This window comes from Gadus chalcogrammus, chromosome 2 (genome assembly GCF_026213295.1).
Source record: "Gadus chalcogrammus isolate NIFS_2021 chromosome 2, NIFS_Gcha_1.0, whole genome shotgun sequence".
Taxonomy (NCBI): Eukaryota; Metazoa; Chordata; class Actinopteri; order Gadiformes; family Gadidae; genus Gadus; species Gadus chalcogrammus.
Window position 1 is genome coordinate 22,933,281 of NC_079413.1, and position 27,730 is coordinate 22,961,010.

The following is a 27,730-nucleotide window of genomic DNA, read 5'->3' on the forward strand; positions in this document are numbered from 1 at the left end:
AAGTGATGTAATTACCAGGTTACACGCACACTGAGCAAGAGACCTGGGTTCTCCTTTATATGAACGAGGCCCTCAAGGACAAGTACGATGACAAATTTGGGGAAGAGGAAGTACTACAGGAAGTGAGTAACGAGCCATTGTTAAGGCTCCATCCCCCAAAAAAAAAAACCGCGCTGCGTAGCGTTTATCAATGAAGTACTACATAACATTGTGTGGGGAATATGTATTTTGGCGCCCCCTCTGGCTGCAGGCGCACACCTGCTCGTTGAGAAGGTTCCGTGCGCAGACGGAATGAAACCCCCACTGAAGTCCTTCGGGTCACGATACAACCCCCACTGCTCAGGCCTACCCAACCGATCAAACACCTATTTCTGAGAATAAGACCTTTATCTCATAAAGAAAAATGATGAGTGAAAAGCAAAGCAACCTCTTTATTATCTCATATGTGGCATGGCCCAGGGCCATGACCCATCATCTTTATACGCCGTAAGGCACAAGTTCTCTATTCTCTATCCCAGCTGAAATGGGGATCTGGAAACCAACGCCGTTTGATGCCTAATTACTCGAAGGTTGAGCTCTTTTGGAGCTCTTCCAAGATTGGTAGAAATGCCAAATTTCACATGGTGCATTTGGGTGATGCTTTGTGAATCACTTACAAGCCCCGGAAATGAATCTCGTATATTGTAGCAAACTTATTGGGAGCAGCAATGGAGACGCTTGGTGATAGTTCCATGAAAGAAGGGGCTAATCGCGTGCATATTCTGCTCCAGCAGAAACATGTCTAAATGCACAGTAGGGTCTGATATTGCTCTTCACACAGAGTGCACAGACTCCATCTCAACGTAGCACCCCACCTCCTGCCTATTATTTCACCATTTACCAAACAACGTATCTAAGACAAATGGTGGTCGCTTGCTATTGTCAAAAGTAGTCCAGGCGGATAAACAGATCATTTGCTAATTAAAGTATTAACGTGTCTATTCAAGCTTATTTTGCCTTTAGGCAAAGTCAATCTGATCCATTTTGTTTTGGCCAGACATACCATTGACATACCTGACTTATGCTGTGTCTTCGAACAGTCCATAGGGGGATAAAAGGTTCTTATTGGTCGTTTTGGACGACAAATACAAACAATCTATTCCATTCCCTGTTGCCACAACCTGATTTCTCAAGCAAACACACACACACACACACACACACACACACACACACACACACACACACACACACACGCACGCACACACGCACACACACACACACACACACACACACACACGCACACACGCACACACACACACACACACACACACACACACACACACACACACACACACACACACACACACACACACACACACACACACACAATCAAACACTTCATGCACACCTCACGCAGACATTTGCATGCATATGCACAAGGAATTTACATAAAATAAATGTGTCTTGCTGCACTGCTCGCCCATAACCAAGGAACACAAACAAACGCATCTCAGTGGTATTGTGTCATCCAGAAAGACCGACTTTTTCATTTCAACTAATTGACTTTGGAAGGTGCTGTAGGGAAGGTTTGAGGTATGTAAATAGAGCGAGCAGATAATACCATGAGAAATGCCCCAAAATTTCCCCTACCATTTTGCTCACTCTCTCCTTTCATTTTTTCATCCATTTAGAAGTGATGCATACACACAATCAATAGCTCTTAAATCTTACCTATAGACCACCCTTAATGTTACCGTACTGAGAATGTGTCTAACACACACCTGTCTCTCTTGTTAGACCACCAACAACCATCAAACAAAATATCCTTTATTCAAATGGCAATGTGCATACGATAAGATATAACTTTATTGATCACAGATGGGAAAAGCAGGTATATATACTGTCAAAATAGATTTGTTTATACATAGTTATTACATTGCAAGAAACATTATTTATATTATATTAAGTATAGCCTTGTTGTAGCATATCATTGAGAAAATGACTACATGTTAAGTTAGGAAATCAAGTACAAATTCCACTAACTACTTATATATTTCTTTTTTTTTTAAATTCCAAGTATCAACATCGGAGATAAGTTATTTGTCGTGTTGAATACTGAAGGCCAACGTTGGGTGGAGAGTGCAGGTGTGTTTGTGATAGAGATTAAAAGCCATTCACGAATCACATCTGTGAGGCTGTGGCTGCGGCCAGACTCAACACATGGATGAGGAGGGGACAAAAGCATTTACTTGATGAAGATTTCCCTGCTGTATTTTGCAACTACTGTCTCATCCTTCACAATTGAATGCAGATTTTTCGCGGATTTCTGATCACCATTCAAGCATTTCATTGTCAAACCTGGATGTCTGCTGCAAAGCATTAAGCACACTCCTTCTGGTTCTCACGTCTCAAACAAACAGCACATTGTTCTGCTTCCATGTGTCACATTAATGGTGACTCACATCTGAGAGACCCAGTTCGAGGCTTGCTAAGACTCAGAAGCGACGCAGTCGTAGGAAATGTCCTCCTTACGCATTAATGCATTGTGGGAGACTGCATTTATCTTTATGCCTGGTAGATTTACATTACATTTAAAAAAATCGATCTGTATACACCTATTTACATACATAAAGATATCTGCAAATACACAATGGCTTTTATAAAATGCAATTCATGTCATGATTTCTTTGAGTGTTGCAGTTCTGCTAATTATTTATAATTAATTAAGTTGTAATAAATATTATTATTTTTTGCATACAGAGTAACCTATATCTTTGTATTCTATCAGCCTCTTTCACTTCCCCTTTTCATAAAATACTTCTCCAAAAACTTAGTATCATTTACACACACGCACGTGATATTTATGTATACATAGCCTATGATATAAATAACAAAATATCAACACACGCAAACAGCAAACTAAGCAGGCTAGTGGGTTTTGTTTCAGAATACAAAATTCATGGTGTGTCTTTAAATAAATGTTAGAAAGTCTTGGCTATCAGTTTGTGTTTGTATATATATTGTATCTGCCCTGTAATTAAAGCCTGCATACCCTGCATTTACCCTGTAACCAGGCAGTAGTGGTAAAAAGGGAGGTGGAGAAACTCTGAATTCTGCAATCAGGTGAACCACAACATACCGGCAAAAACAAATTATATTGAGAATGCTGGTTTATTTATTTGGAGAATGTAGCACAAAATGTTATATGACAAACTGCAATCACAGTAGAATTCTGAACGATGCCTTACAATTAGAAAAAAATACTATTTACAGTTGATTAAAAATATCAGATCAAATAATATAATAAGAATAATCACAACATCGCTCAGAGCACCCCGTTTTCCACTTGAGGGGCTGGCTTGCAGGCGCGTGACCGTGTGCTCCTCTATGCTTCACCGGCCAACACTTTACATACTCCTTTTGAGTTCCCCTTGGACAACGGAGGACCATTCAGACTAACAAACAGCAATGACGACGCAGTCTTCTTCAGCACACTACACCTCAGCGGATTGACGATAATATTCATTCAACTGAACCCTGGTTCGCCTTCTGCACTGCTCGCAGGTACGAGGCTGAGAATATTAATGATTGGGGGACCAGTCGTCAGGTATTATACCAGAGTCCTCTTTATAATCTCAGAAGCCCTCAAGCACTCCCCTTGGGTCAAATGTGAACTGTTGTTTGATGCAAGCCCTCTCCATAACGTTCATCTGAGGCCACAGGCCAGCTTTCTGGATTAAGAACTGTATCAAACAAGTCTGTATGCAGAGCTTTGTTCTCAGGTGTTGCACTTGGATGTCTGCTTGAGCCAGTGCTAAACCACCTGTCCTCTGTATTCCCAATAAGTGAATGAAGGAACTTTGTTGAATCTATCGGTCGTATCCTCACACTGGTTTTAAGGAGATACCACAAAACTCCAGTCTCTTGGCAGCTGTAAGGGCCTCCCGCCATTATTCAACTGGAGTAGCTATGGTTGAAGAAATGAGTCTAATGTGTGCCTCCATGTGTCTCGATGTTGGCTATCAGGCCGCTGTTCATAGCCTTCTCCTTCTCGTCCCTTGAGGCATCTCCAGAAGCAGCATTGAAGCGGTAATGCAAAGCTTTGTAGTAGTTCCATACAGCCTTCACCGTTCTGAAGCTGCTGGCTGCCATCGAAGATCAAGGACCCTCCCAATCTTCTGCAGATTCACTTTATTTTGTTGTGCACGTTGAGCCAGTTCCCGGCAGTATAGGGTTCGATAAAATAATAATATTATTATTTAAATGTTTGACTGTATCAACCACAGACAATTATACTCTGTGATTGAGACAGTGCCACACTTAAAGATTGGGATACTTCTGCTATAGCCTTCCTGCCTAACATGGCATTTGCACTCTCACATGCAAAAGCAATGAAGTTTGCCTTTATGATGCTTTCCCTCCTGTCCCCACATTTGGAGACATTATAAAGAGAAGGTTTGATATAGTCTCAGCTGACTGGCTTTCAAGCTCAACCAAATCCAGTAAGATAACTGCAGGCACATAATTTATGATGGCATCAAATACACTACTAAAGCAGATGGATTGATACGTGTTGTATTCTCATCAATCAAAACAACTTCAGACTACAGCCTTGTGACCGGCTGAATCTGCGTTGTGTATTTTTCTTGAACAAAGATGTGACCCAGGATCTCAGTCCGGACTCGGGAAATCCGACGTCCATTTATTGTTTGCCGCTGAAGACAAATATAAAACAGCTTCCTTTCAGAAATTGCCCTTAAACAATCCTCCAACTCCTCTTCCAAAGAGAATCAGGACAAAAGGGGCATACAACTTTATCACAAAAATGTTTGAAATTCAAGAAATAAAAGACATACCTGAAGACAAATATCAAACAACAGCTTCCTTTCAGTAAGTGCCCTTAAACAATCCTCCAACTCCTACACAAAGCACACAGAGGGTGAGGGGTACTAGCATGACTACACGAAGGTCAGGTGCATGCTAGCATATCGGAATTAAAATGTAACGTTCTCCAAAACACTGAATCTATGCATTGATATTTACATGACACTTTCATTAAACAATGTATCGTCAAAATAATTAACATAAATTATAAGATGGTTAAGGATTTGATCACAAAATGGGGGCAAATAAATGCACCCACCTCTTCCCAAGAGAGTCAGAACAAAAGGGAAGAGGGCAGGGCGGGGGGGGGGGGGGACAGGAAACTCATGGGGTTCTCAGAAATGTGGGCGGGAGTACAGAAGGAGGTGAAGCTAAATCAAAGAACAAAATCAAATAGAAAGGGGCACATAAGGCAGCTGGAAAGCTAAACTTCAGGTAATAAAAGTGTAAAAGGCAATTAAGGCAATGTAAAAGGCAATTTTGTGTAATTATTACTAAAGGGATATTACACCCTGTTACACCTGCATACCCAATACTTACCCTGTAACTAAGCCTAACCAGGGGGAACTACCACCGCATGTATATCTAACTTACTAGGTAACTACAGAGACCAATATGACAACAATATGTCTAAATTAGATGGATTCCTAGTATGAACGGAGACCGTGCACAGAGCTGAGGAGGCATCACAGAGATCTGTAATTTTGATTACGAATGTTGGGGAGAATATCAGTGTTACGACGAAACACAAGTGAGCATAGAGTGTCGGGGGAATTCTGTTCGCCAATGGCATGCGGAAGCCAGTGAGGCCCAGCGATGACGTTTCCTGGTGAGATGATCGCAGTTGAGTATCTGTGACAACACGCTGTCCTTTTGACCTTGGTAACGAAGTAAACTGCCTCTTTTTCCCATTCCTCCCAAACACCTGGATTATAATAGGAACCCATTAGCTAAAAAATAATTGCAGTTTATTGTTTATTGTCACCCCATTATTCCTTAACTTCATATCTTGTTCCCTGTGACCAACATATGAGTACGAGTGTATGGTTCACCTTTTGTACAAAATATAACACTGTAACTCAGTATTAGGTTGTAAGACGAATGAAGCACATCCCTGTCCGCCAAAGATGCAAGGTACACCATCCACATGCAGGCCTAGAGCCCGACTGTGAGTCCCTTCACTCTGCGGAACATCTACAGCTATACAGTATACAGCTGAATATGGACCTTTGAGGTGTAGCGCAGAAGATTAGTAATTTTGTCGTCTAAAATAAAATAACAACAAAGAACAGCGAGGATCATTATACCACAGGATGCAAATAATAAGTGAAGAAATTAGGAATCAACTTTCTTCTCAAAATTACTTCAATCTTTTGCATGTATATGTAAACAATCTGCAGCTGGAGCAATTTCGTTCTCTGGACACACCAGAATTTTCCTGATCCGGTTGGACAGTAGGTGGGATTCCTACTGCCCCTTGACTGAAACGGGAGTCATGGTGGGCAACTACTAACTCCTGTGACCGCTCATCCTTATACTGGTATGACAGGAATTAAACTCCTCAATAAATGGCGTTGTGTCCTAAAACACCTCATCAAAGATGAACACCAGGTCGTCACACATTATCTTTAAAATATACTATTCAAATAGTAATTTAACCCACTAAAGGAAAGGGAAAAACCGAAAAAGCATAGTATGATTGATAACAACTCTACTGAAGACAGAAAAATGTCTGTCGGCGCGTACCTTTAACCAATGGGGACATCTAGTGGACGGATAAGGAACAGTTGCAGTGACAGCAGATTACTATGATTTCTATGTAACAGTAAGGACCGAATTTGCCAATGCATCGCATGACAATTTGTATCAAACTATGAGATACAATGATATAAATGAATAGCCTAGAACTTATATTTACAGTCAGGGGTATACTTTAATATATGGACCTGAATCAGAGACGGGTCATAATCATAGAAATGAAACTAGTAACCCAGCAATTTAAACAGTTAACCTGCTTTGCCTCTTGAGCTTTTGAATCAAGCTGAGACAGACATACAGGAATGCAGGCAGATATATCCTTAGACTGCAGCCTTTTAAACCCCTCGGTGTTAGATTGCTCATAGACATGGTTTAAGTGGTGTTTTGTAAGTTGCACCGTCATCGGTGCGACGCATCCTTCCCACGGGCCGAAGCTGGCCTAAACCCAGGACGCATTGTGCACGGCGTGGCTCTTGGACCATCAACGCTAGAGCAACTTCCTTCTCTGACCTAACACAGAAGCTGTTACACAGCAATTATAGTGGAGGATAAACGAAACCATACAAATGTTGACTGGCTTGTTTTTACGACCTTAATTTTCTGGTAGCCTATTTCTGAAATATACGAGTGAAAGCCAAACAAGAGCAAAGAATTATTTTTCGCTTTATAAAAACAAACAACGTCACATCTCAAGTATTTCGCAGCTGTATGGATCCCGAATTCAAAGCTGAATATATAAATAAAAATAAATGAATAAAAAACATACATGCGTTAATCACCACTGTGCGTGCGTGCGTGTGTGTGTGTGTGTGTGCAGCCGGCTCGACGCCTCGTGCCCCGGTGATCATGTGATGACGAGTCGTTGCTGGTGGAAACAGCTGGTAGTTTCTGTCAACGAGCGCTGCATCCAGCATGCAGCATGGGAGAGAATAAAAGTTAAACCCGAGTCGGAATTGGTCAAATCTTCTTTATTTTGAAGGTCTGATGCTAGTGGTGTGTCGCTGGCTACCTCGTCCCGACAGTTTGGCCGAAGTAGAGCAGAACGCGGCTTGTTATTAGCCTGTCTCGTCGGCATCCACTGTAACCGGCGGCTAACACCTGCTAGCTTGCAGACTTGATTGGCAAGTCTGTAAAGTCGAATAACTAGGTGCCACTCTGTTGTCACCGTTTTTGCCTTGACTATTTATTTGCTAACCGTCCGGACCGGGGTCTAGGTTCTGTCAACATGGCTCACGTCCATTACAAATTCTCCTCTAAACTAAAATACGAATCGATGGTGTTCGACGGCCTCAACATCACGCTGAAAGACCTGAAGAGGCAGATCATGGACCGGGAGAAACTTCGAGCCGCCGACTGCGACCTGCAGATCACCAACGCGCAGACGAAGGAAGGTAATTTGTCGCCTCGGTAGACGGGTGGATCAACCGTGCTTTAATGGGTTGGGGGGGGGGATGGGTTTGGGTTCGGTTTAGTCGGTCTGGATCCACGTGGTTCTTAAGTGACAGCTGGTGGGTTACTGTGGTCCGAGGGTTGCGTCACCTGGGTCTGGATGAGGGCAGAAGCTTGTGGGTAGAGAGTCACGCCATGGCGATGGTCCTAATGCATTGAAACCTATGCCACGACCACTCTTTATTCAATAAGTTAACGTTTGGATAAGTAGCCTGTTACTCGTGTGATAACAAATAGTCCCTTGTCCAAAAATAGCGTGTGTTTCCCTGATAATGTTGGATCGTCCAAACGTAGCAAAAGCTGTGGCTATATGATTAACAAAATGATGAATTTGTATTGACTTCTTGGTAGAACAATCTAAATTGCATTTTTGTATTGTAAAGATAATTTAAAATATACATTGTTATAATAATGTTTATGTAGGCCTATAGACAAAAGGGTTTATACATAGAATAACAATGAACACATAATATTGTGCAGTAAGAATTATAAGCTGTCCCTTTCATTTTTATGTTCCTTATTGTTATGGCTTATTCATGCGAAACACATGTTTGTCATTCAACTAAATCTTTTCATATCCATATTCCCCAAGTCATTAAGAAGCAATGGAGCCCTACGCTAAATGAGGGCTTTGTTCAACTAAAACACTAAAAAGCCTTTTTTTAGATATGTACTGCCTCTCCATCTCCCCTCAGAGTACAAAGATGACGAGGATCTCATCGCTAAGAACTCCTCTATTATTGTGAGGAGAATCCCTAAGGTGGGTGTCAAGTCATCGGGGAGCAAGACGACGTCCAAGACGATGTCCAAGACCACGTAAGTGTCAACTGCTAAGTCTGTATTGTATGCTACTCACAAATTGTCACCAATATTTCCGAGCAATTCAGTTCATTCATGGTTCCGTTCATTATTTTTGATGGGAAATGTATCATAAACATGAATTGTAGTGAAATGGTTGACTGTTAACAGCTGTGAGATAAAAATATATATATATCATTTTTTACTACTTTCCTGGAATTATCATGCATCCAATTTGCATGGCTTGGTTTGCAGTAGACTGCTCAGTCCATGTAGAGGCTTGCACACTGCCCCAACTTCTCAATGTTGGCCAACACCGGTTTAACATGTTCTCCTAAAATAAAACCTCTGCTGACAACAGCCAATACTGGTTAAGGCATACTGGCCTGAGGTGGGTGTTTGTCGGGGTCTGTGTTCGTGCACGTTAAGGTGTCAGTTAAAAATCAATCATGTCTCAATTAGCTAATCTCCCTTTAAAACCCTACGGTTGTAACGTCAGCATCAGCTTTCAGGTCGACGTTTAATCAACGGATGTAGTAATGTTCCTGTGTTACATAAACTGCAAATCATTCCGAGAGAGTAGGTATGGAACTGATCACGGTAGATTAAACAAAACGATCAAGCTAGAATGAACGATATAGGATGAAAGGTAGTACTTGTCAAAGCCATTAGCCCTGTCCAACAAACCTCATGTGGGAGTTGAATATCTGGTTTACTCAAAAAACGAAAAAACAGCTTTTGTCTGTTGATAGCATGTCTTTTGAGGTTATATTAATGTAGAGTGTAAAGTGTATAAAGTGGTATATTCTTACCAGAAAATGTGCATTTAATTATATCTCCTCATTCTGTTTTCAAACTAGTAAATATACTCTTCACTATTCTAAAGGCCACTCAATGCCCTCTCTGCAAAACAATACCATTTTAACTGGAAGCATTAAAACAAGGTTTCGGGCCATACGTTATAAGCAATTCCGTCCTAAGCATTTGAAACTCAAGGCTTATCTTTTATGGGGTTCAGTTAACCAAACAATCATTACGGAATTCGAAGTCTGAGTGATTTTGCTGAGCAAACGGAAACGGCTCTCTCAGTGAAACTAACAGGTGTAGAACCGCGAGCGGAAACCATCGAGATAGTTTCAGCCCGAGGCACAGCTTGACGAATCTGTTATGATCACCCTGTAGGGAATCCACGGCAGGCTATTCACGCTATTCAGCAGTCAACCACAAACGCATTGAGTGTGCAGCAGTGCTTTCTTGCAGACAAGGGGTTGTGTTGACCTTAATCATTATAAATAAACCCTGTCTTGCCAACTGAACTGTTTATCTAAGGAACCACCCTTAAGCTTTCTGTGTGTGTGTGTGTGGGGTGTGACTATAATCACCACTGTGAACATGATTTTGGATATTATATTACCAACCTGCATGCATGTTTGTCAAACCACAAACATGCATGCAGGTTGGATTTTTACGATCCACTAAATGTAAAAAATCATTGACATTAGCGTTGGGAAATAATCGAGTCTTGTCCAAACGGTATTCAATGTGATCCGTTGCCATTATTTAACATGGCATTGATGTGATTATACACAGTAGGCAGGGGTCTTCCTGACTCATACTGGTGCTTTTCTTTGCTGTTTCAGTGACCGTTCCGACAACCAATTTCACCACCAGGCCTTTGGGTCCACCAAAGCAGTATGTAACTCAGGACGCACCCTGAACCGCCTTTCTCAAATGCACTCACAAAGTGTGTGTGTGTGTGTGTGTGTGTGTGTGTGTGTGTGTGTGTGTGTGTGTGTGTGTGTGTGTGTGTGTGTGTGTGTGTGTGTGTGTGTGTGTGTGTGTGTGTGTGTGTGTGTGTGTGTGTGTGTGTGTTGACACATGCAAACACACACCACCATTACATGAGTCACAACTTGCTGTTACATGTATTATAGCCATTAGGGTTGTTTTTTTCCAAGGAAAAGGCCATTGTTCAAACAATGGCCTAATTTCATAAAGCTTTGAAAACATATTGTTTTGTCTAGAAATAAAACATGTGTAATTTTTAAGTGAGATAAAAAATATGTTTCTTAATAAAACGTTTGCATTATTCTTAATTGTATTATGCTCTTTATTTTTCCCGTCAAAGGTGGTTTGTGACCACAGAGAATGTCCCTGTTATGCAAACTCACAATCTCTGTGTAAAGAGGGTGAGGTGGGGGGGGTGTTTGAAATGTAACGGGCTGGGGGGGGACATTATCATGTCGCACTCTACCTCCCAGATGGGCAAAGCCAACTGTCAAGTTAGCTTTCAGATATGAGTTGGCTACTTGGGAATTCACCGTCAAATTTGATGACGCAGGTGCGGTCTTCTGTCTGACCCCATAGTTTCTAGAAACTGAAAATAGAAACTGAAAGTTCATGTATTCATGTTCATGGTTTAATCAATTTGAATGTGTTTTCGATTGTGGTCTTTTTTTTACCACTTGCTTGTGCCCAAACCTTCCCTTATTTGGAACCAAACATGTGACCTAGTTTTTTTCCATCCAATACACTTACTGGATGAATGGCTTCAGTCTATCCTTGACTAATGTTCTGTCCTTCCAACAGATGGATAACCAGAGTTTTTCCAGATCCCTCACCCTTCTCTCCCAGGTATACTCTTCAGTTCTGTTTATGACTTCTTATTTGCCAGTGACATAAATCGATGCACATAGAATTATACCATATAGGATTATAGTAGCTTATGATTTGTACTTTACGAGGTACTGTTGAAAAAAAAGACAACATTTGAGTGTCTGATAATCTTATTCTCTATAGAGAAATTTCAAATAAAGCACATTTAGGAAAATAGCTCATCAGCATTAACATTAGACTTGCTCAAATTACTTGGCTGTGTGTTTTTACATGTTTTGACTGGTTCAAATAAAGTTGAATTTTGATTATTGTTCACTTTTTGATTATTGTTCTACAGCATGATTGCATGCTTTTCTTTAGTCAGTTTGCGGTGCAAAGTTGTATTCAATATTTGTTGTCTTGAAAATGTAATATTATAACCAACTCTTACTACTTCACGTTGAGTATGGATTAAAGGGCCCCGATTGACCACCGAGTGTGATTAGTGATAACAAGCCTTTTGAAAATCTGCCTTTTGCTGTGCCTTGGCGACATCAGTGGACCCAGTGGACTGTAGTTAATGTTGCTGATCTATTCATCATACATCTAGGTGACAACTCCCACTTGTGAAGTCACTAAAACACATAGAAAGGCAGAATTTCAAACGGCTTGTAATGGCTAATCACACTCAATCCTAATGGCTTAATAGGAACCCTTTTAACAATTTATCTTGTTACCTGTAATACTCAATTGGGGTATTAAAAAAGTGAAAAGGAGAACGTGGACACTGCTTCAATGCCCTCATTTATATTGTAGAAAGTCGACATGCATAAAAGGAGATAAATCTGGTTGATGTCTCAATCAGCATGGGGAGGCGTGGGCCCTTTAGTGACACTCATTTCACACATGTGACCCCCCCCCTCCCTTACCCCATCCCAACACGTGTGTGCACACACACAGACCTGCAATCTGGCCAACGCAAACGCGTCTGAAGAGGACAAAATCCAAGCCATGATGTCCCAGTCCACCCATGAATACGACCCTATGAAGTAAGTCCGGCCCTCCCATTCAAACCGCGAAAACAATCGTGTTGGTATCATGTTAGCTATGTTGTGTCTGTGGACTGCTCGTCTTCATAAGTTGTCTGGTATAATGGTTAACTCATTTTTCACATCATACCTCTACCTTGTGTCACACCCGGTTCCTTTTTCCTCATCCACAAAATGGTTTTTGCCGTCTTTTATTAATTTGTACCTTTTTCGACTTGGATGCGTTTCTCTTCCCCATCTGTGTGAAGTTATGTGAAGAAGCACGGGCCTCCTCCACCCAACTACACCTGTTTCCGATGTGGGATGAATGGTCACCACATCAGAAACTGCCCCACCAATGGGGTGAGAGCACGACGGGTTTAGTGTGTGTGTGTGTGCGTGTGTGTGTGAGAGAGAAGAGAGCCAGATAGTTTGAGAGCACTTCAAGGGGGTTGATCATGTGTGTGTCTGTGTGTGTGTGCCTCCCCTTGCTTAGGACAAGACCTTTGAGTCCCTGCCCAAGATCAAGAAGAGCACGGGCATCCCTCGCTCTTTCATGGTGGAAGTGGACGACCCCAACATCAAGGGGGCCATGCTGACCCACTGCGGTCGATACGCCATTCCCACCATAGACGCGTGAGTACCACCGGCGACGTCCTGCACTCTGTAGCGCGTTGCATGTTCTTACCTTGCTCCAGACCGTGATCGGGTTTCTCTTGGGTTAGGGGCCGAAGCCACAGACAGACAGACAGACGGACACACGCAGCTGTTACTAGAGAGTAGTGCGTGTTTCCCGTGAATTAGTATTAAAGCTGTTCCGAAACCAAACTAGGTTTCACTCATGTTTTTATTCATTTGCATGAATCCGTATCGTGCTATAAGTAATAATGCGTTCGGGGTTTGTCAGGTTTATAAACTGTGACACAACATCCATCAACCAAGGGTTGAATTTGCGTGAATTTCCCGTGGGAGCTCATCGTTGTTGTGCCTGTCCGTGTGTGTGCCGGTGTGGCTGCGTGGGTCCCCCAGCGAGGCCTACGCCAAGGGGAAGAAGGAGAGGCCTCCGTTCGCGCCGCCCCTGCCCCCGGCAGCGGGCGCTGGGGGGGAGGAGAAGAAGGAGGAGGAGGAGGCGGTCCCCACGGAGCTGCTGTGTCTCATCTGCAGGGAGATGCTCCACGACGCCGTCCTCATCCCCTGCTGTGGAAACAGCTACTGTGATGACTGTGAGTACCTGGCAACCGGCCACGCCCCACACATACAGACATGTACAGAAAAACAAACATGCACACACACATACACACACGCACACGCGCACGCACGCATGCATACAGAAAAGCGCACACATCCTATGTGTAGATCTATGTGTGTGTTTGTCTCATCTGTGTTGCACTTCATGCCATTTTGTCAATGTATATCTGTCTTCTGTTGTCCTTTTAAGTTGGATGTACTCTCTGCACATGTTTTTCCATTAAAGATTTCTTTCCAATGTATTGCACCAATAAAATGTGTACATTTTCACAAGGTCAATAAAATTCTGATTCTAAAATTGTATGGGTTTAACATTTTGTTTGATTGCGCATTGACACACACACTCACACAATCTTATGATGTGATTTGTCACTGATGTAAATGCTAGCACATTTTTTAATAAACACATTATCGTATAGTTGTGGAAGCAGGGGAGTTGTCTTAAAACGTAGATGATATTGTGAGATAGCCTAGCTCAGCATCTGCCATATAACTCCTATATTGTATTATTTGAATTACTGGACAGCCAAGCTTCACACACAGATATCATGAAGAGATCATCGAATGAATACATACTGCACATGTATGTACAACTGTGTTAACTTGCATATTTCAGATATACAATACAAACGTTAATTGTCTTCGAACGTGGATTATAGTAGTCCTATTGCCACACATTTACAAGCATATCTGGACAAGCTGAGACTAGTCCTTCAGTATCAATCGGTGCATTAGAACACACACTCACTCACTCGGTCTTCCTCTCCCCTCCCGGTTTTCCTTTCTCTCCCTCTCCATCTTCTCTCTCTCCGTCGCTGTGCTACTCAGGCATCCGCAGCGCCTTGCTGGAGTCAGACGAGCACGTCTGCCCCACCTGCGCCAAGGTGGACGTCTCTCCAGACACCCTGGTAGCCAATAAGTTCCTCCGACAGGTGAGAGCAGAGGCGGGGGAAGCCAGGCTTACTGGACAGGAGCACGGCCTTGGGGGCTTGATGATGGGGTTCAGTAGACTGATAGAGCTTCTTGATGAGGAGCTCTGATGTTTTTATATCGCGTCGGGATCGCTGCATTAAGTTGAAAACAAAAGGTCTCCTTTTAGGAGTGTTTTAAGTGCATTTCATTCCACTAACAATTGAATGAAAACGATTGATTTCCTGGTCGTTGCATAAAATAAATATTGCTGCAACGTTTCTTCCAGTTGATTGCCGTCCATTTTCCTCTATATTAGGCTTTAATGTGATTTTATTGTTCAATACTATAAGCACTCATGTGCATTAACATGCCTTCTATTTGGGGCTCAATATAGTGTAGTCGCGAGGGTGTTTCCCTCCAGGCTGAAAGGTGTTGGGTTCCATCCCTTCTTAGTTCATGTATGATCTCTAACATGCTTATTTCCAAATAGACCTGTGAAGTTCCTTCATGCAAATTCAGATTATTCCCATTTGGTTTTGATTTATCTCTATCAATGTTGTCCGTTGAAGCACTTTGTAAACAGTAAAATACGTCATAAAGTAAGTTCTGACTAATTATCATCTCCAAATAGGGTTGCCTGCCTATGGCCATCCCTGAGTCAGATCCCTAACCCCAACCTGCTCTCTAACAGACGAGCGGTTTGGGGTTAAGGCGTCTCTTCCCATCCATCTTTCCCCACAGGCGGTGAACAGCTTCAACAACGAGCTGGGCAACCAGAACAGCCTGGCCACACCGGGACCCAGCGCCCCGACGTCCCAGACGTCAAACCCCAGCCCCAGCCCGGCCCCCAATCCCCCTCCACCCGTCTCTGCCACCCAGACCCGCCCCAAGACGCCCTACCAGCAAACACGCCACCAGCAGGTTGGAGCTTAGGGAGATCTTAACGCTTTCTGACTCCCAAGTTAATCATAGAGTCTACGGCTACTGGCGTGGCATAACACTGTGGTGGTCCATTGTTTCGATAACGGTTGCGTGAGCACCAGTCTACAACACCCGCCTTTATTGTGAAAATATCGCGTTTTGCTTACCAATTAGATGATGAAACGATTTTCAGGGTTTAAGACTGGTGTGCGCTGGTGTTTCTGTCGATTTGATTCGGTCTCTTCTTAGGACCCTCTGATGTCCCGCCCACCGCCTGCACACACCCCGCCATTGGCTCAACCGAACACGCCGTCTCCCGTAGCAACGGCCCCCTCATCTGCCTCCAGCACTCCGGTCAACTCACCGCCGCGTCCGCAGAACCAGCCGGACGTGCCCGGCAGCACGTACGTCCACACGCGGCCGTGCCTGTTCACACAGCGGGCGACCACATGTTTGCGCAACCTCGCATTAGATGAGGCTTCTGAGCTCCGAGAGAACTGCTACGCAGTCATCGTTGTTCCCGTGCCTGCCTGCGTATGTTTCACCTTCTTACCTCGTGCGTAGACGGTTGTTATTCGTCGCGGTGCGTAGTGACATTGGATCAAGAAGAGCAGGGCTCTCCAACCAGGGCTCCGGGTACCTTAGAGGGCAGCGTTCCCCGGCATGATGTCGTGGCAGAGTGCTGAACAGATATTTAATCCCAGATCTGTTCCGTTTAAAAACGGGTGATCGGGAGTACTTGGAGCGATCTAGATTTAGATATAATTCACAACGTCAAATATTACTTGATTTAATTTTGCGAAATATGAAGTGTGGATAGTAGTACCTGATCATTGGAGATAAATAAACACAAAGGCCGCTGCATTCTATTGCCGATATGATACCAAACGATCATAGTATAGCAGGACAACATTAGTGGTCGTGTGGATGAAGGGATGAGAGTGTAAATGATGGGGTGAGGTACGGTGGACTAAAAAGGTGTGTTCTGTCTTCATCCTCCAGGGAGGCCGAGGCCGAGGTTTCCGTTGATGCAGCCGAGGCCTCCATCCCCTCTGGGTCCTCTTCGCCTGTGGAGGCACCACCACTGATGGCCCCGGTACTCACACACACACACACACACACACACACACACACACACACACACACACACACACACACACACACACACACACACACACACACACACACACACACACACACACACACACACAGGCTGAATATAAATATTAAGATGTTGATCAAAATATGTACCATTGTAAAAGATAGATCAAACCTTTATTGCCCCAAGGGGAATTAGTCTTGCACTTTGGAGCATAAGCACATGTCAGCACAAAGCCGTGCACATACAGACTCAGACAATGAGAGACTTACACAGAACACAGAATGACACAATAATAATAACAGACATTATGAAAAGATAAAGACTAAACATTCAAAGTGCATAATGCATACTTTAGGGTGGCTCTCTTAAACCTGTTAATCAACTCAATACTCCGAGGCACAAAATATGTCAGTGCTCTGTGTGTTTTAACACGAGGCATTCTATAGCGTAGACCCGAAAGGAGAAGGGAGTACTCAGGGAAGAGGGGGTGAAACGGATCATCCAGTATCCTCAAGGCCAAATTAATTGTATTTTCATCAGTAATGTGTGCAATGCTTGTAATACTAACTAATTAATGATGCCTTAATCAATAAATGGAGAGCGAATCACACACAAACACACGCACGGTATTAGGTATTGCTAGATTGAACTGTCATTACAGAGCCTGTAATAATCTGTGTGTGTGTGTGTGTGTGTGTGTGTGTGTGTGTGTGTGTGTGTGTGTGTGTGTGTGTGTGTGTGTGTGTGTGTGTGTGTGTGTGTGTGTGTGTGTGTGTGTGTGTGTGTGTGTGTTCTTACAAAGGGTTACCATGTTCCAGTGGCGGAAGACCGGGAGTCCATCAGCCCTAAAAATACACAAATGTCCCCAACATGTGAGTTACAGCAGGCCATAAAATAATTAGTAATGGCAGCATTAACATTATATATCATTCTAGACAATGGCAAGCGGCAACGTGTTATTCACTGTAAGTCGATGCTAAATGCGAGCTAATGCTTGCATTTTGAGTTTATTTGTTTGCTAATTATATACCAGATCGTGTGGCATCTGTAAGGCAGTATGTCGACTAAGCATGTTTCCTGAATCTTTGATGACGTATCATGTTTGATCTGCTCGAGGTGTAACGCACATTCGTTACATATTGTACCTTTAACGTGCTGACGGTGCGGGTGAATCCAATTACCCAAGTTATCAAATGTGATTTAAACGCTGTAATTCAGGGCACTCATTTGACTCGACTTTCTTTTCCAAAATACTTGACAACACAATCGATCCAGTTTTGTGTGCAAGCATCCGAGAAGACGCTCTATGCGTCGAGCTAATGTGGTATTATCTGTACATCACTTACAGACCCAACAGTCCGACCCTCGGATCAGCCACCCGTCAAGGAGAGGTACGTGTTGTCTCTGGTGTGCGGTGATTCAGCCGGCGTTTGTTTACGAGGGCTTTTAGACACAAGCACCCACCTCAGAGCCCCCACCTGTACTCTCCCTCAGAGCCCCCACCTGTCCTCTCCCTCAGAGCCCCCACCTGTACTCTCCCTCAGAGCCCCCACCTGTACTCTCCCTCAGAGCACCCACCTGTACTCTCCCTCAGAGCCCCCACCTGTACTCTCCCTCAGAGCCCCCACCTGTCCTCTCCCTCAGAGCCCCCACCTCCGTGTTTACTGACTCCCTCTCTCTCCCTCCCCCAGCTCCTCCACCTCCTCCGGTCCTGCCGTCGGCGGGGGTTGGCCCTACCCCAGAGAGGGCCCCGGCCCGCCCCTCCCACCCCCTCGCCCTCCCTCCGGCCCCCCTCCCTCCGGCCCCCCTCCCTCCGGCCCCCCGCCCGCCGCCCCTCACCCGCCTCCCACCGCGCAGCGCTTCCTCCCGCCGCCCTCCCCCTTCCCCTCCATGCCCTTCCCCCCGTACCCGGGCTTCCCCCCGGGGTTCCCGTTCACGGCCCCCCCTCCCTGGGCGCCCCCTAGCCTGCCGCCCGTCTGCCCCACGGTGCCCCCTCCCACCCTCCACCCCCCCGCTCTCCCCTCCACCTGCTCCGCCTCCTCCTCCTCCATCCCCCCCCTCATCCCTAAGGAAGAGATGTACCGACACCAGCAGCGCCGGATGAAAGAGAGGTGAGCTCCGCCCATTCCAGTCGCTGTCATGTTGTTGTTCTTAGGGTGTACACCTGATATATATATATATATATATATATATATATATATATATATATTCGTATGTCACAAAGTACATCTCAATACTGTTAAATGACTAAGCTTGTGTCCTCTAGCCATGCCAGTGCTTCGCTGTTCAGGGTAGAAAGTGCCTGGGGACCAGGGCACTGGTACTTGGTGCAGTCGTTTATGATGTGATCAGCCGTTTGCTCTGGGGCTCCACAGGGGCAGTCAGGGGCATCACAAAGGTTCATCCTGTGCATGTTGGCTCTGAAGCGTCCATGTCCTGTCCGGCATCTGTTAAGTCGTACCCAGGATTTTCGGTTGAGGTTGTGTCCTGCAGGCCTTGTGGACGGTGTTTCGATGTAGCTTGGTGTTGGCTTGGCCCCACTGTTTGGTCCATTGTGTGATGGTCCAGGACCCAGGTGGCTGGCCATTTGCCTCATGCAGCAGGCCCCGGAGTCTTGCAGAGATTGGTTCCCTCGACGGTAGGCGTGGTGGTGGGTCGTTTGAGTTGATGTCGTGGTGGAGTAGGTGGCTGGCTCTGCGTTGAGCTCTCTGTGCAAGGTTAAGGCAGGCTGCTTCACGACGGATTGCTGGTGGTGGGATTCCGCTGAGGATTGGCAAGTATGAGGTTGGTGTAGATTTTATGCATCCTGAAACTATCCGCATGCTGTGGTTGAGGGCTGTGTCAAGCTTGGAGGTGTGAGTGGATTTGCACCAAATAGGTGCACAGTATTCTGCTGTTGAGTAGGCCAGTGCTAGAGTAGCAGTCCGGAGTACAGGGAAACTTGCTCCCCACGAGGTTCCGCAGAGACGGTGAATGAGGCAGTTTCTTGCTTCCACCTTGGCTCTGACTTGCTGGAGTAGTTGTTTATAGGTTAGGGTTCTATCCAGAGTAACACCCAAGTATTTTGGTGACTTTTCAAATGGGATGATGTTTCCTGCACATTTGACTTCTAGTTGGATGTTGGCTAGTCGGTTGGCAAGATGGAAGGTGCTGCTGACAGTTTTGGTTTCATTCATTTTCAGTCGCCAGTTGATAAAGTATTTGTTCAGATTAGTAAGATCATCAGTTAAGGTGTCATTTAGTGAGCTAAAGGAAGTTCCGGTAGTTAGGAGTGTGATAATAATAATAATAATAATACATTTAATTTAGAGGCGCCTTTCAAAACACCCAAGGTCACCTTACAGAGCATATAGTCATCATACATTTTTTAAAAAACAAGACATTGTGGAAAAAATAAATAAATAAATAAATAAATAAACATAAGCAATAAGAAATAAATAAAACAAAAACAAGACAAAACAAAACAAAAAAACAAACAAAACAGTGATCAGTTAGACGTTGTGTGCGAGTTTGAACAGGTGAGTTTTGAGTTGTGACTTGAAGGTTGTAATGGTGTCTGACTGTTTTATGTGTGGGGGGAGGGAGTTCCAGAGCCTGGGTGCTGAACAGCTGAATGACCGGGCACCCATTGTAGTGAGTAGTGATGTGGGGATACATAGTAGTCCAGCAGAGGTTGAGCGGAGGGAGCGGGAGGGAGTGTATTCTTGGAGGAGGTCGCAGAGATAACTGGGGGCTAGGTTGTGGAGAGCTTTGTAGGTGAGGAGTAGGGTTTTGTATTGGATGCGGTAGTGTACTGGGAGCCAGTGAAGTTGAATGAGGACAGGGGTGATGTGGTCAGATGATTTGGTGCGGGTGATGATCCGGGCGGCTGAGTTCTGAATGATCTGCAGTCTGTTGATGAGTTGATGAGTGATGTCGTCTGATTAGGTGTATTTTTTGCTGCTTGTTTTTGGTAAATCCGAGGTATAGATGTTGAAGCAGATTGGAGCTAGAACAGATCCCTGGGGCACGCCATTCTTTAGCATTTTCTTTTTGGTTTTTTGATGGTCGATGTGCAGTGTGAAGCTTCTGTTTGTCGTCATCTGCATGATAAGTTACACCATGTGTTTGCTTGGTATTGTTTGTAGCAGCTTCAAGGCAAGGCCACGATGCCATATGGTGTCATATGCAGCACTCGGGTCTACAAATACTGCACCAGCCTTTTCTTTGCATTGAAATGCAGTTGTGATATCCTCAGTAAGTCGGGCAACTTGGTCAGTGGTAGAGTAGCCTTTTCTGAAACCGGCTTGTTCCTTAGGGAGGTTCTCATCAACGGTGTCATAGATGCGGTTGAGGATCAGTCTTTCAAGGAGTTTGAAGCTGATGCAGAGTAGGCTAATTGGTCGGTAGCTTTTGGATCTTCAGCTGGTTTGTTTGGTTTGAGTATGGCAACTATTTTGGCGGTGCGCCAGATCTTTGGGATCTTCACTGTCCTGAGACACGTGTTGAAAAAGTTCTTCAGCCATAGTAGGGTCAATCTGGGAGGTGTTGGAAGAATTCTGGGTGTAGGGAGTCTGATCCTGGAGCTTCGTTTTGTTTGAGTGTGGCAATGGCTGCTTTGACCTCAGCCATGGAGAAGTCAGAGCACAGATCTTGGTCAGCTGATGGTGCGTTCCATGCTTCTTTCAAGTGTCTATTGATCTTGAAGGTAAAGTCTTTGTTTGGTATATTGAACTTCCCATTATTTATCAGGTTGTTAGCTATGTCATTGGCCTTAACTGGAGCTTGTGAGGTGAAAGGTTTGAGGTGAAAGGTTTGAGGTGTACACCTTCATCTTTGTAAAGGCCCTTTTTCTAAGATATATTTGCATGACCCATAAGTACAACGTGTACTCAGCCGAACCCCCTCGAGGAACGCTTACCCATCATGGTACAGGCCAACTCCGTGGAAATGGTTCAAACCCCCCGCCGTCGTCTCTTCCCCCAGCAGATCGTCGTCCGGCCGCGGGCCCAACAGAGACGGGCGGGGCCAGCAGAGGCCCAAGGCCGCCGCGGACGAGTTGGGCGGGGACTTCGCCAAAGAGCTGCTGGAGTACCGGCGGATGCAGAGGCAGAGGAGGCGGTCCTACTCCAGGTCGGTCCTCACCATCCCCCCCGGCATGTCCGCGGTCCTCTCCCATGAGTACGTGTCTCTCTTAGTGGGCGTGTGACACTTCGAAGAGCCAGGCTGGGAATGCCTCTTCCCAGAAGCCTGGGAAGAGGCATTCCCAGCCTGGCTCAGCTTCCTCACAGTGCGGTAGTATGCCCTCCCTCCAGTCCACCTCCTCTGTAGCCTTCCACTGGCCATGCCCTGCATCCCTTCCCTCCAGAGAGGCAGCGTGGCAGAGCTCATTCCTCGGGGATGAAGCACCTATCGCCCACGGTGGCAACCCCACCGTACTCATCTTCAATGAATGAACTAATGGCGACACTAAGCCTTGGTCTCCCCTCTCCCCTCTCCCCTCCAGCCATGCTGGGTCCCCCTGAGGACGGCCGGGCCCCGTTCTTGTTGGTCTGCCGTGTGGCCCTGGGGCTTGGGCCAGTCCAATAAACTGAGCTTTTTAAAGGTTCAATGTTGTTTGAATGTAATAAGTGCTAGCTGTGGGCAGAAGGCCGGTTCTTCCTCGTGTATAACCTCGGTGCACTGTAAGCGGGACAGAGTGTTTCATACGAACAGGACTCAGTTGTATTTATTCGCTGTCTCCCTTTGCTGTCGCTCTCTCCCAGGTCGCCTCAGAGGAGCTCCTCCGTCAGCCAGATGTCCTCTGACTCCTACTCCCCCTCCAGGAGCTACTCCAGGTCCCCCAGCAGGTCCCCGGGCCCCGCGCACTCCAGAGGCAGATCTAGGTGCAGATCTAGGTGCAGATCTAGGTGCAGATCTAGGTGCAGATCTAGGTCCAGATCTAGGTCCAGATCTAGGTCCAGATCTAGGTCCAGATCTAGGTGCAGATCTAGGTGCAGATCTAGGTGCAGATAAACGGGCCAAACGGAAGATCCTCAGCCAATGACGTCCTTTCCTTTCGTCTCCAGATCCAGGTCCCGTCCACGCCACAGACGGAGCTCCGCCCGTCGCCACGGCGACCGCTCCCATCACCACGGCTACAAGCGGTCCCGTTCCCCGACGCCGCCCTCGTCCTCCCCGTCCCGCCGCCGGAGGAGCTCCCGGACGCGGTCCAGGTCCCGCTCTCGGTCCCGGGGGTCCCGGCGGAAGGCGTCGCGCTGCCGCCACCACCGCCACAGTGCCGGGAGTCACCACGATCACCACGGCGACCCCGGGCGGCGGGGCTCGCCGGCCTGCGACCGCCACCCGTACCACGCGGGCTGCGACGCCCAGCGCTTCCGCCAGTGGGAGACGGAGTACCTGCAGTGGTACGACAAGTACTTTGGCAACTACACCGGGACGCCCCACCACCTCCAGCCGCCGCCCCTCCTGCCCACGCCCCGCCCCGCCTGCGGCCGCCCGGCGCCCAACCGCCGGCGCCCGTCCCCCTCGGGCCCCTGCTGCTCCTCGCAGCACGCCCGGCCCCAGCCCGGCCGGCTCCCCGCCAAGAGGAGCCGCTCCCCCCCCCGGCGGTCGCCCGACGGCAGCCGCTCCCCGGGCAGCGACGAGGACTCGGGCTCGCTGACCTACCAGCAGAGGTGCTCGGAGATGTTCGGGCACCAGGCGTCGTACCGGGACGAGGCCGAGGACAGAGAGCCGGCCCCCCCCCGCACGCCGGCCTCGAGGGGTCCCGACGACCCGACGCACAAGAAGAAGAAGAGGAGGAGGAGCGAGAGGGAGCGAGCGGACGGGGGCGAGGCGGAGGAGGCCCCGCCTCTGGGCGCCTCCTTCTCCTCCTCGTCCGGTCGCGGCCGCTGGGACGGGGGGAGCAACCGCGACAGCCCGGGTACCCCGCTACACAACCTGGGGGTCTGCAGCCGGGCGGAGCCAGGGGACGAGGCCTGGGACCGACCCTACGCTGGGACGCTGAGGGCCGACGGCGGAAGGGAGGGCCAGAGAGGCGAGGGGGGGAGGGAGGGCCAGAGAGGCGATGGGGGGAGGGAGGGCCAGAGAGGCGAGGGGGGGAGGGAGGGCCAGAGAGGCGAGGGGGGGAGGGAGGGCCAGAGAGGCGATGGGGGGCGGGAGGGCCAGAGAGCTGATGGGGTGAGGGAGGGCCAGAGAGGCGAGGGGGGGAGGGAGGGCCAGAGAGGCGAGGGGGGGAGGGAGGGCCAGAGAGGCGATGGGGGGAGGGAGGGCCAGAGAGGCGATGGGGGGAGAGAGGGCCAGAGAGGCGAAGGGGGGAGAGAGGTCCAGAGAGGCGAAGGGGGGAGAGAGGGCCAGAGAGGCGATGGGGGGAGGGAGGGCCAGAGAGCCGATGGGGGGAGGGAGGGCCAGAGAGGCGATGGGGGGAGGGAGGGCCAGAGAGGTGAGGGGGGGAGAGAGGGCCAGAGAGCCGATGGGGGGAGGGAGGGCCAGAGAGCCGATGGGGGGAGGGAGGGCCAGAGAGCCGATGGGGGGAGGGAGGGCCAGAGAGCCGATGGGGGGAGGGAGGGCCAGAGAGCCGAGGGGGGGAGGGAGGGCCAGAGAGCCGAAGGGGGGAGAGAGGGCCAGAGAGCTGATGGGGGGAGGGAGGGCCAGAGAGGCGAGGGGGGGAGGGAGGGCCAGAGAGGCGATGGGGGGAGGGAGGGCCAGAGAGGCGATGGGGGGAGGGAGGGCCAGAGACATCCAGGCGATGAGGGAGTGTCCACAGAGCCCAGCCGCGCTCCAGAGCCGGGCAGACCAAAGCATGGCGAGCCACGCCCGGATCACTCCAGGTCGGAGAGGAAAAAGCGACGGGCAGAGGAGAGGAGCAGCGAGTCCCTGAGGAAGGACGTTCCTCTGGACGGCCGGCACCTCGACTCCTCGCACAGGAGCGAGAACGCAAAGTCAGGGCAGGACGGAGACGACCCGAGGCACGGGGGTAAACCGAACGCCGTCGAGAAGGAAGCGCCCCCCCGTGGATCACCGACGGAGTACCCCCTCTGGGAAGGGGTGACGAAGGTGAGGAACCCCCAGAGGAAGAGCATCAGCATCAACATCAACCTCACCCAGCTGGAGGAGGTCCAGAAGGTGGCTGAGTCTCACCCGACGGCCGGCAGCTCGGTCGAGGAAGAGCGAATGGACGCCGGAGATGAAAACGAGGACACGCCCACAGTGGAGGACGGGGAGGAAGTGGTGGACGACAACAGAGGAGTAAAACTACTGACCACCGTCCGGAGAGCCGCGGAGGAACCCGTTGGTGGAGGAGAGGCGATGAAGACTATGGAGAAGAAGAGGAGCAGGAGAGCTGATGGAGGCAAGGTATTGGAGGAGGTGGAGGAAGAGAAGGAGGAGGAGGAGAAGGAGGAGTCGAGGGCAGGAGCGAGGAAGAGGCGGGGTGAGGAGCCCGGGGAGGTGGGCGGGGAGAGGACCAAAGCCCCTGGAAGAAGAAGCCAAAGCACCTCAGCTTCCGGGGAAACGCCAATCCATGCTAGGTTAGTGACGCGGCACAGTGACCCCACAAAGAAACGGAACAGCTTCTATTAATTTCAGTCACAGCTACTCCGTGTATCTTGAGCGATATTTAAAATGTTCTTCCCTTCTGTATTTTTATTATTTACCTATGATGATGGATATATCTTTCAGCATTAGGCTGAGCTGATTATGCTTATATTTTACCGAAATAATGCCCCTTTCCTCTTCAGATCTTCTAAATCCTTGAAAACAACTAGTAGTTGATAGATGATCATCCCAGGGTTGGAGATCTTGAGCACTTTTATAGCAAATTAATTCCTTTGTAGAGATGACCCAAGAAGAGGCTTGGTCAGAGAGCTGGACCTTGGAGCGCTGGACCCTAACGCTGCCTGGTTCTGTCTCTGTCTGTAGGAGGGATCGAAGCGAGGGCCGCCAGGACAGGAAGAGGAAGACCCTGGAGAACCACAGTAGCCAGGACGGCTTCCTCCACCCCGAGGACACCACGGCCCCCGTGAAGGTGAGGACCCAGGGGCTCCACTCGGAACGCTGCATCACCTCGCAAATAATGTGTGGTCAACTCAACATTGTGATTGGCTCCGGCGGAGCTGATGGCTCGGCGAGACTCCGCCCCCGTTCTGACCCTCTCCCCTCTCCCATCTCCCCAGGTCCGCTCCCGGTGGGCGCCGCTGGAGGCGGGGGCCAAGGGCCCCCCTGCGGGGAAGGAGGAGCCGGCGTCCGGCGAGGCTCGTCTACACGACGCCTCCGCAGCGCTCGGCCCCGTCCCCGTCTCCGCGCCGACGAAGAGGACCGCCGCTAGGGACGGGCTCGCCCCGGAGGACGGGGCCAGAGCGCCGCGGGGGCGGGAGGCCGAGGGGGGGAGGGAGAGGGAGACGGGCAGGGGGAGGTCCGGGGGGGCGGGGGGAGGGGGAGGCGAGGGCGGCAGAGACCAGAGGAGGAGAACCACGGAGAGCGAGCGGGCGAGCGGCGGGACGGAGAAGAGGGGTCCCCACTCCTCCTCCTCCTCCTCCTCCTCGCGGACCGCCGGCGACGCGAGGGGCCGGGAGCCCGAGGACGGCGCCGCCGCCGCCGCCGGCCCCGGGCCGTCCCAGCCCTCGTCCCGCTCCTCCTCCTCCTCCTCGTCCTCGTTCTCCCAGCCCGACGGAGTTCCCCGCCCGCCGGCCGCCGCGGCGGGCGTCTCCGGCGCCGACGGCGGCGGGGGGAGACGCGGACGCCGTGACCCCGACGCCACGGTGTCCTGCCGCGACAGGAAGGCCCCCGAGGCCCGCCGAGACGCGCCCTCGGCCACGCCCCGGGACGGCGAGGCCGGGGAACAACAACAAAGACCACACCACCGCCGCCACCGCCATCATCATTCACCGCAGCATCGTCGTCACCGGGACGACCACCACGAGCACCAGCCCGTCCGAGAGCAGAGGGACCCCCGCAGCCCGGCAGAGGGCCCCCCGGGGGGCCCCGAGAGGAGGGACCCGCGCCCCCCCTCCTCCCAGGGCCCCGGAGCGGACCCCCCCGGCGCCGGGGCCGCCCGGGGGCCGCCGGACAAGCCCCGGCTGGACGTGTTCTCCGGGGGCCGTAACGCTCTGCTGCGGCCCCGGAAGCCCATCGACATCAAGATCATCAGCGGGGCGTCACTGTTCCAGCAGAGCAGGGTCTAGCAGCCAATCACAGACCAGCTCCCTTAATAGGGGCGGGGTCGTTAGTGTTTACACCCACAGCGCCCTCACATGGCGAGGAGTGGGATGATGATGGTATATGATACAATATGGGAACAACGCAAGGAAAAAAAAAAGAGTTTTGTTTGAGAATGTGTTTGCCATGTGTAGGTGCAACTTTTTGTTGTTACTTTAGAAACCCGCTGCTTGTAGATTTTCGTGTTGAAGAATGTTGCAAAGGAGAAGAGAAATGAACTAACAATCAGTAACAGGGAACCATTTGTTTACGGTTGGTTCTAACCAACTAGCCTTAGTTCTAGAGTGGGCTTGGCCTGTTTGTTTAATTTATATTGTAATTTATTATTTTTTTCATTTCTATTTTAACAATGCCAAGCTCAATTCCTCACCTCCGCATTGGTGCCTTGATTGAAGCACTAGCCAAAATGATCCTTACTTGAATAACAAGACGGTGTGTATGTATTTATGGTGCAGATTTATTTACTCATGACGAACGTTTACTATTTATTTCTCTCAAAGTAGGTTTGGGATCGGCTGGACAGACGAAAGCGTTGTGCCCATGAATGGGGTAAGAATAATTCTTGACTGAGTAGCAGAGAGGGGGAAGCACTTTGTAGTATGAACGTTCATGCACAGTGATGTCAGCGATCAAGCCTGATTTTGTGAGCGTCCGATACAGCAACATCACAGCTTTAATTGCCTTAAATATGTACGAGTAAATCGACATCGTTGTTCTCGATGGAGGGGACTTTGAGGTCCTGAAAGATTGCGTGGATTTTGCTGCTGATATGAAATGTGCACTGTGAATTTATAATTTCTTTAACCCTCTGCCTACTATAATTTTGTGATTTTTTCGTTTAAAAATCAATGTATGGATA

The 27,730-nt window shown here is 48.5% G+C and overlaps 1 protein-coding gene across 1 annotated transcript; it reads left to right on the forward strand.

The window, feature by feature from the left end:
• Nucleotides 1-7,455: 7,455 nt before the first annotated feature.
• On the forward strand, nucleotides 7,456-26,837 carry LOC130402595 (E3 ubiquitin-protein ligase RBBP6-like). Its single transcript, XM_056606827.1, has 23 exons — nucleotides 7,456-8,012; nucleotides 8,766-8,886; nucleotides 10,509-10,560; nucleotides 11,458-11,502; nucleotides 12,424-12,512; nucleotides 12,761-12,854; nucleotides 12,988-13,127; nucleotides 13,521-13,714; nucleotides 14,568-14,671; nucleotides 15,393-15,572; nucleotides 15,822-15,976; nucleotides 16,575-16,668; nucleotides 17,477-17,546; nucleotides 18,023-18,065; nucleotides 18,366-18,448; nucleotides 18,731-18,785; nucleotides 21,589-21,786; nucleotides 22,419-22,550; nucleotides 22,722-23,692; nucleotides 24,368-25,184; nucleotides 25,576-25,681; nucleotides 25,830-26,068; nucleotides 26,108-26,837. Exons 1-23 carry the CDS (start codon nucleotides 7,847-7,849, stop codon nucleotides 26,835-26,837), a joined length of 4,878 nt encoding a protein of 1,625 aa, XP_056462802.1. The 5' UTR covers nucleotides 7,456-7,846.
• Nucleotides 26,838-27,730: the final 893 nt, after the last annotated feature.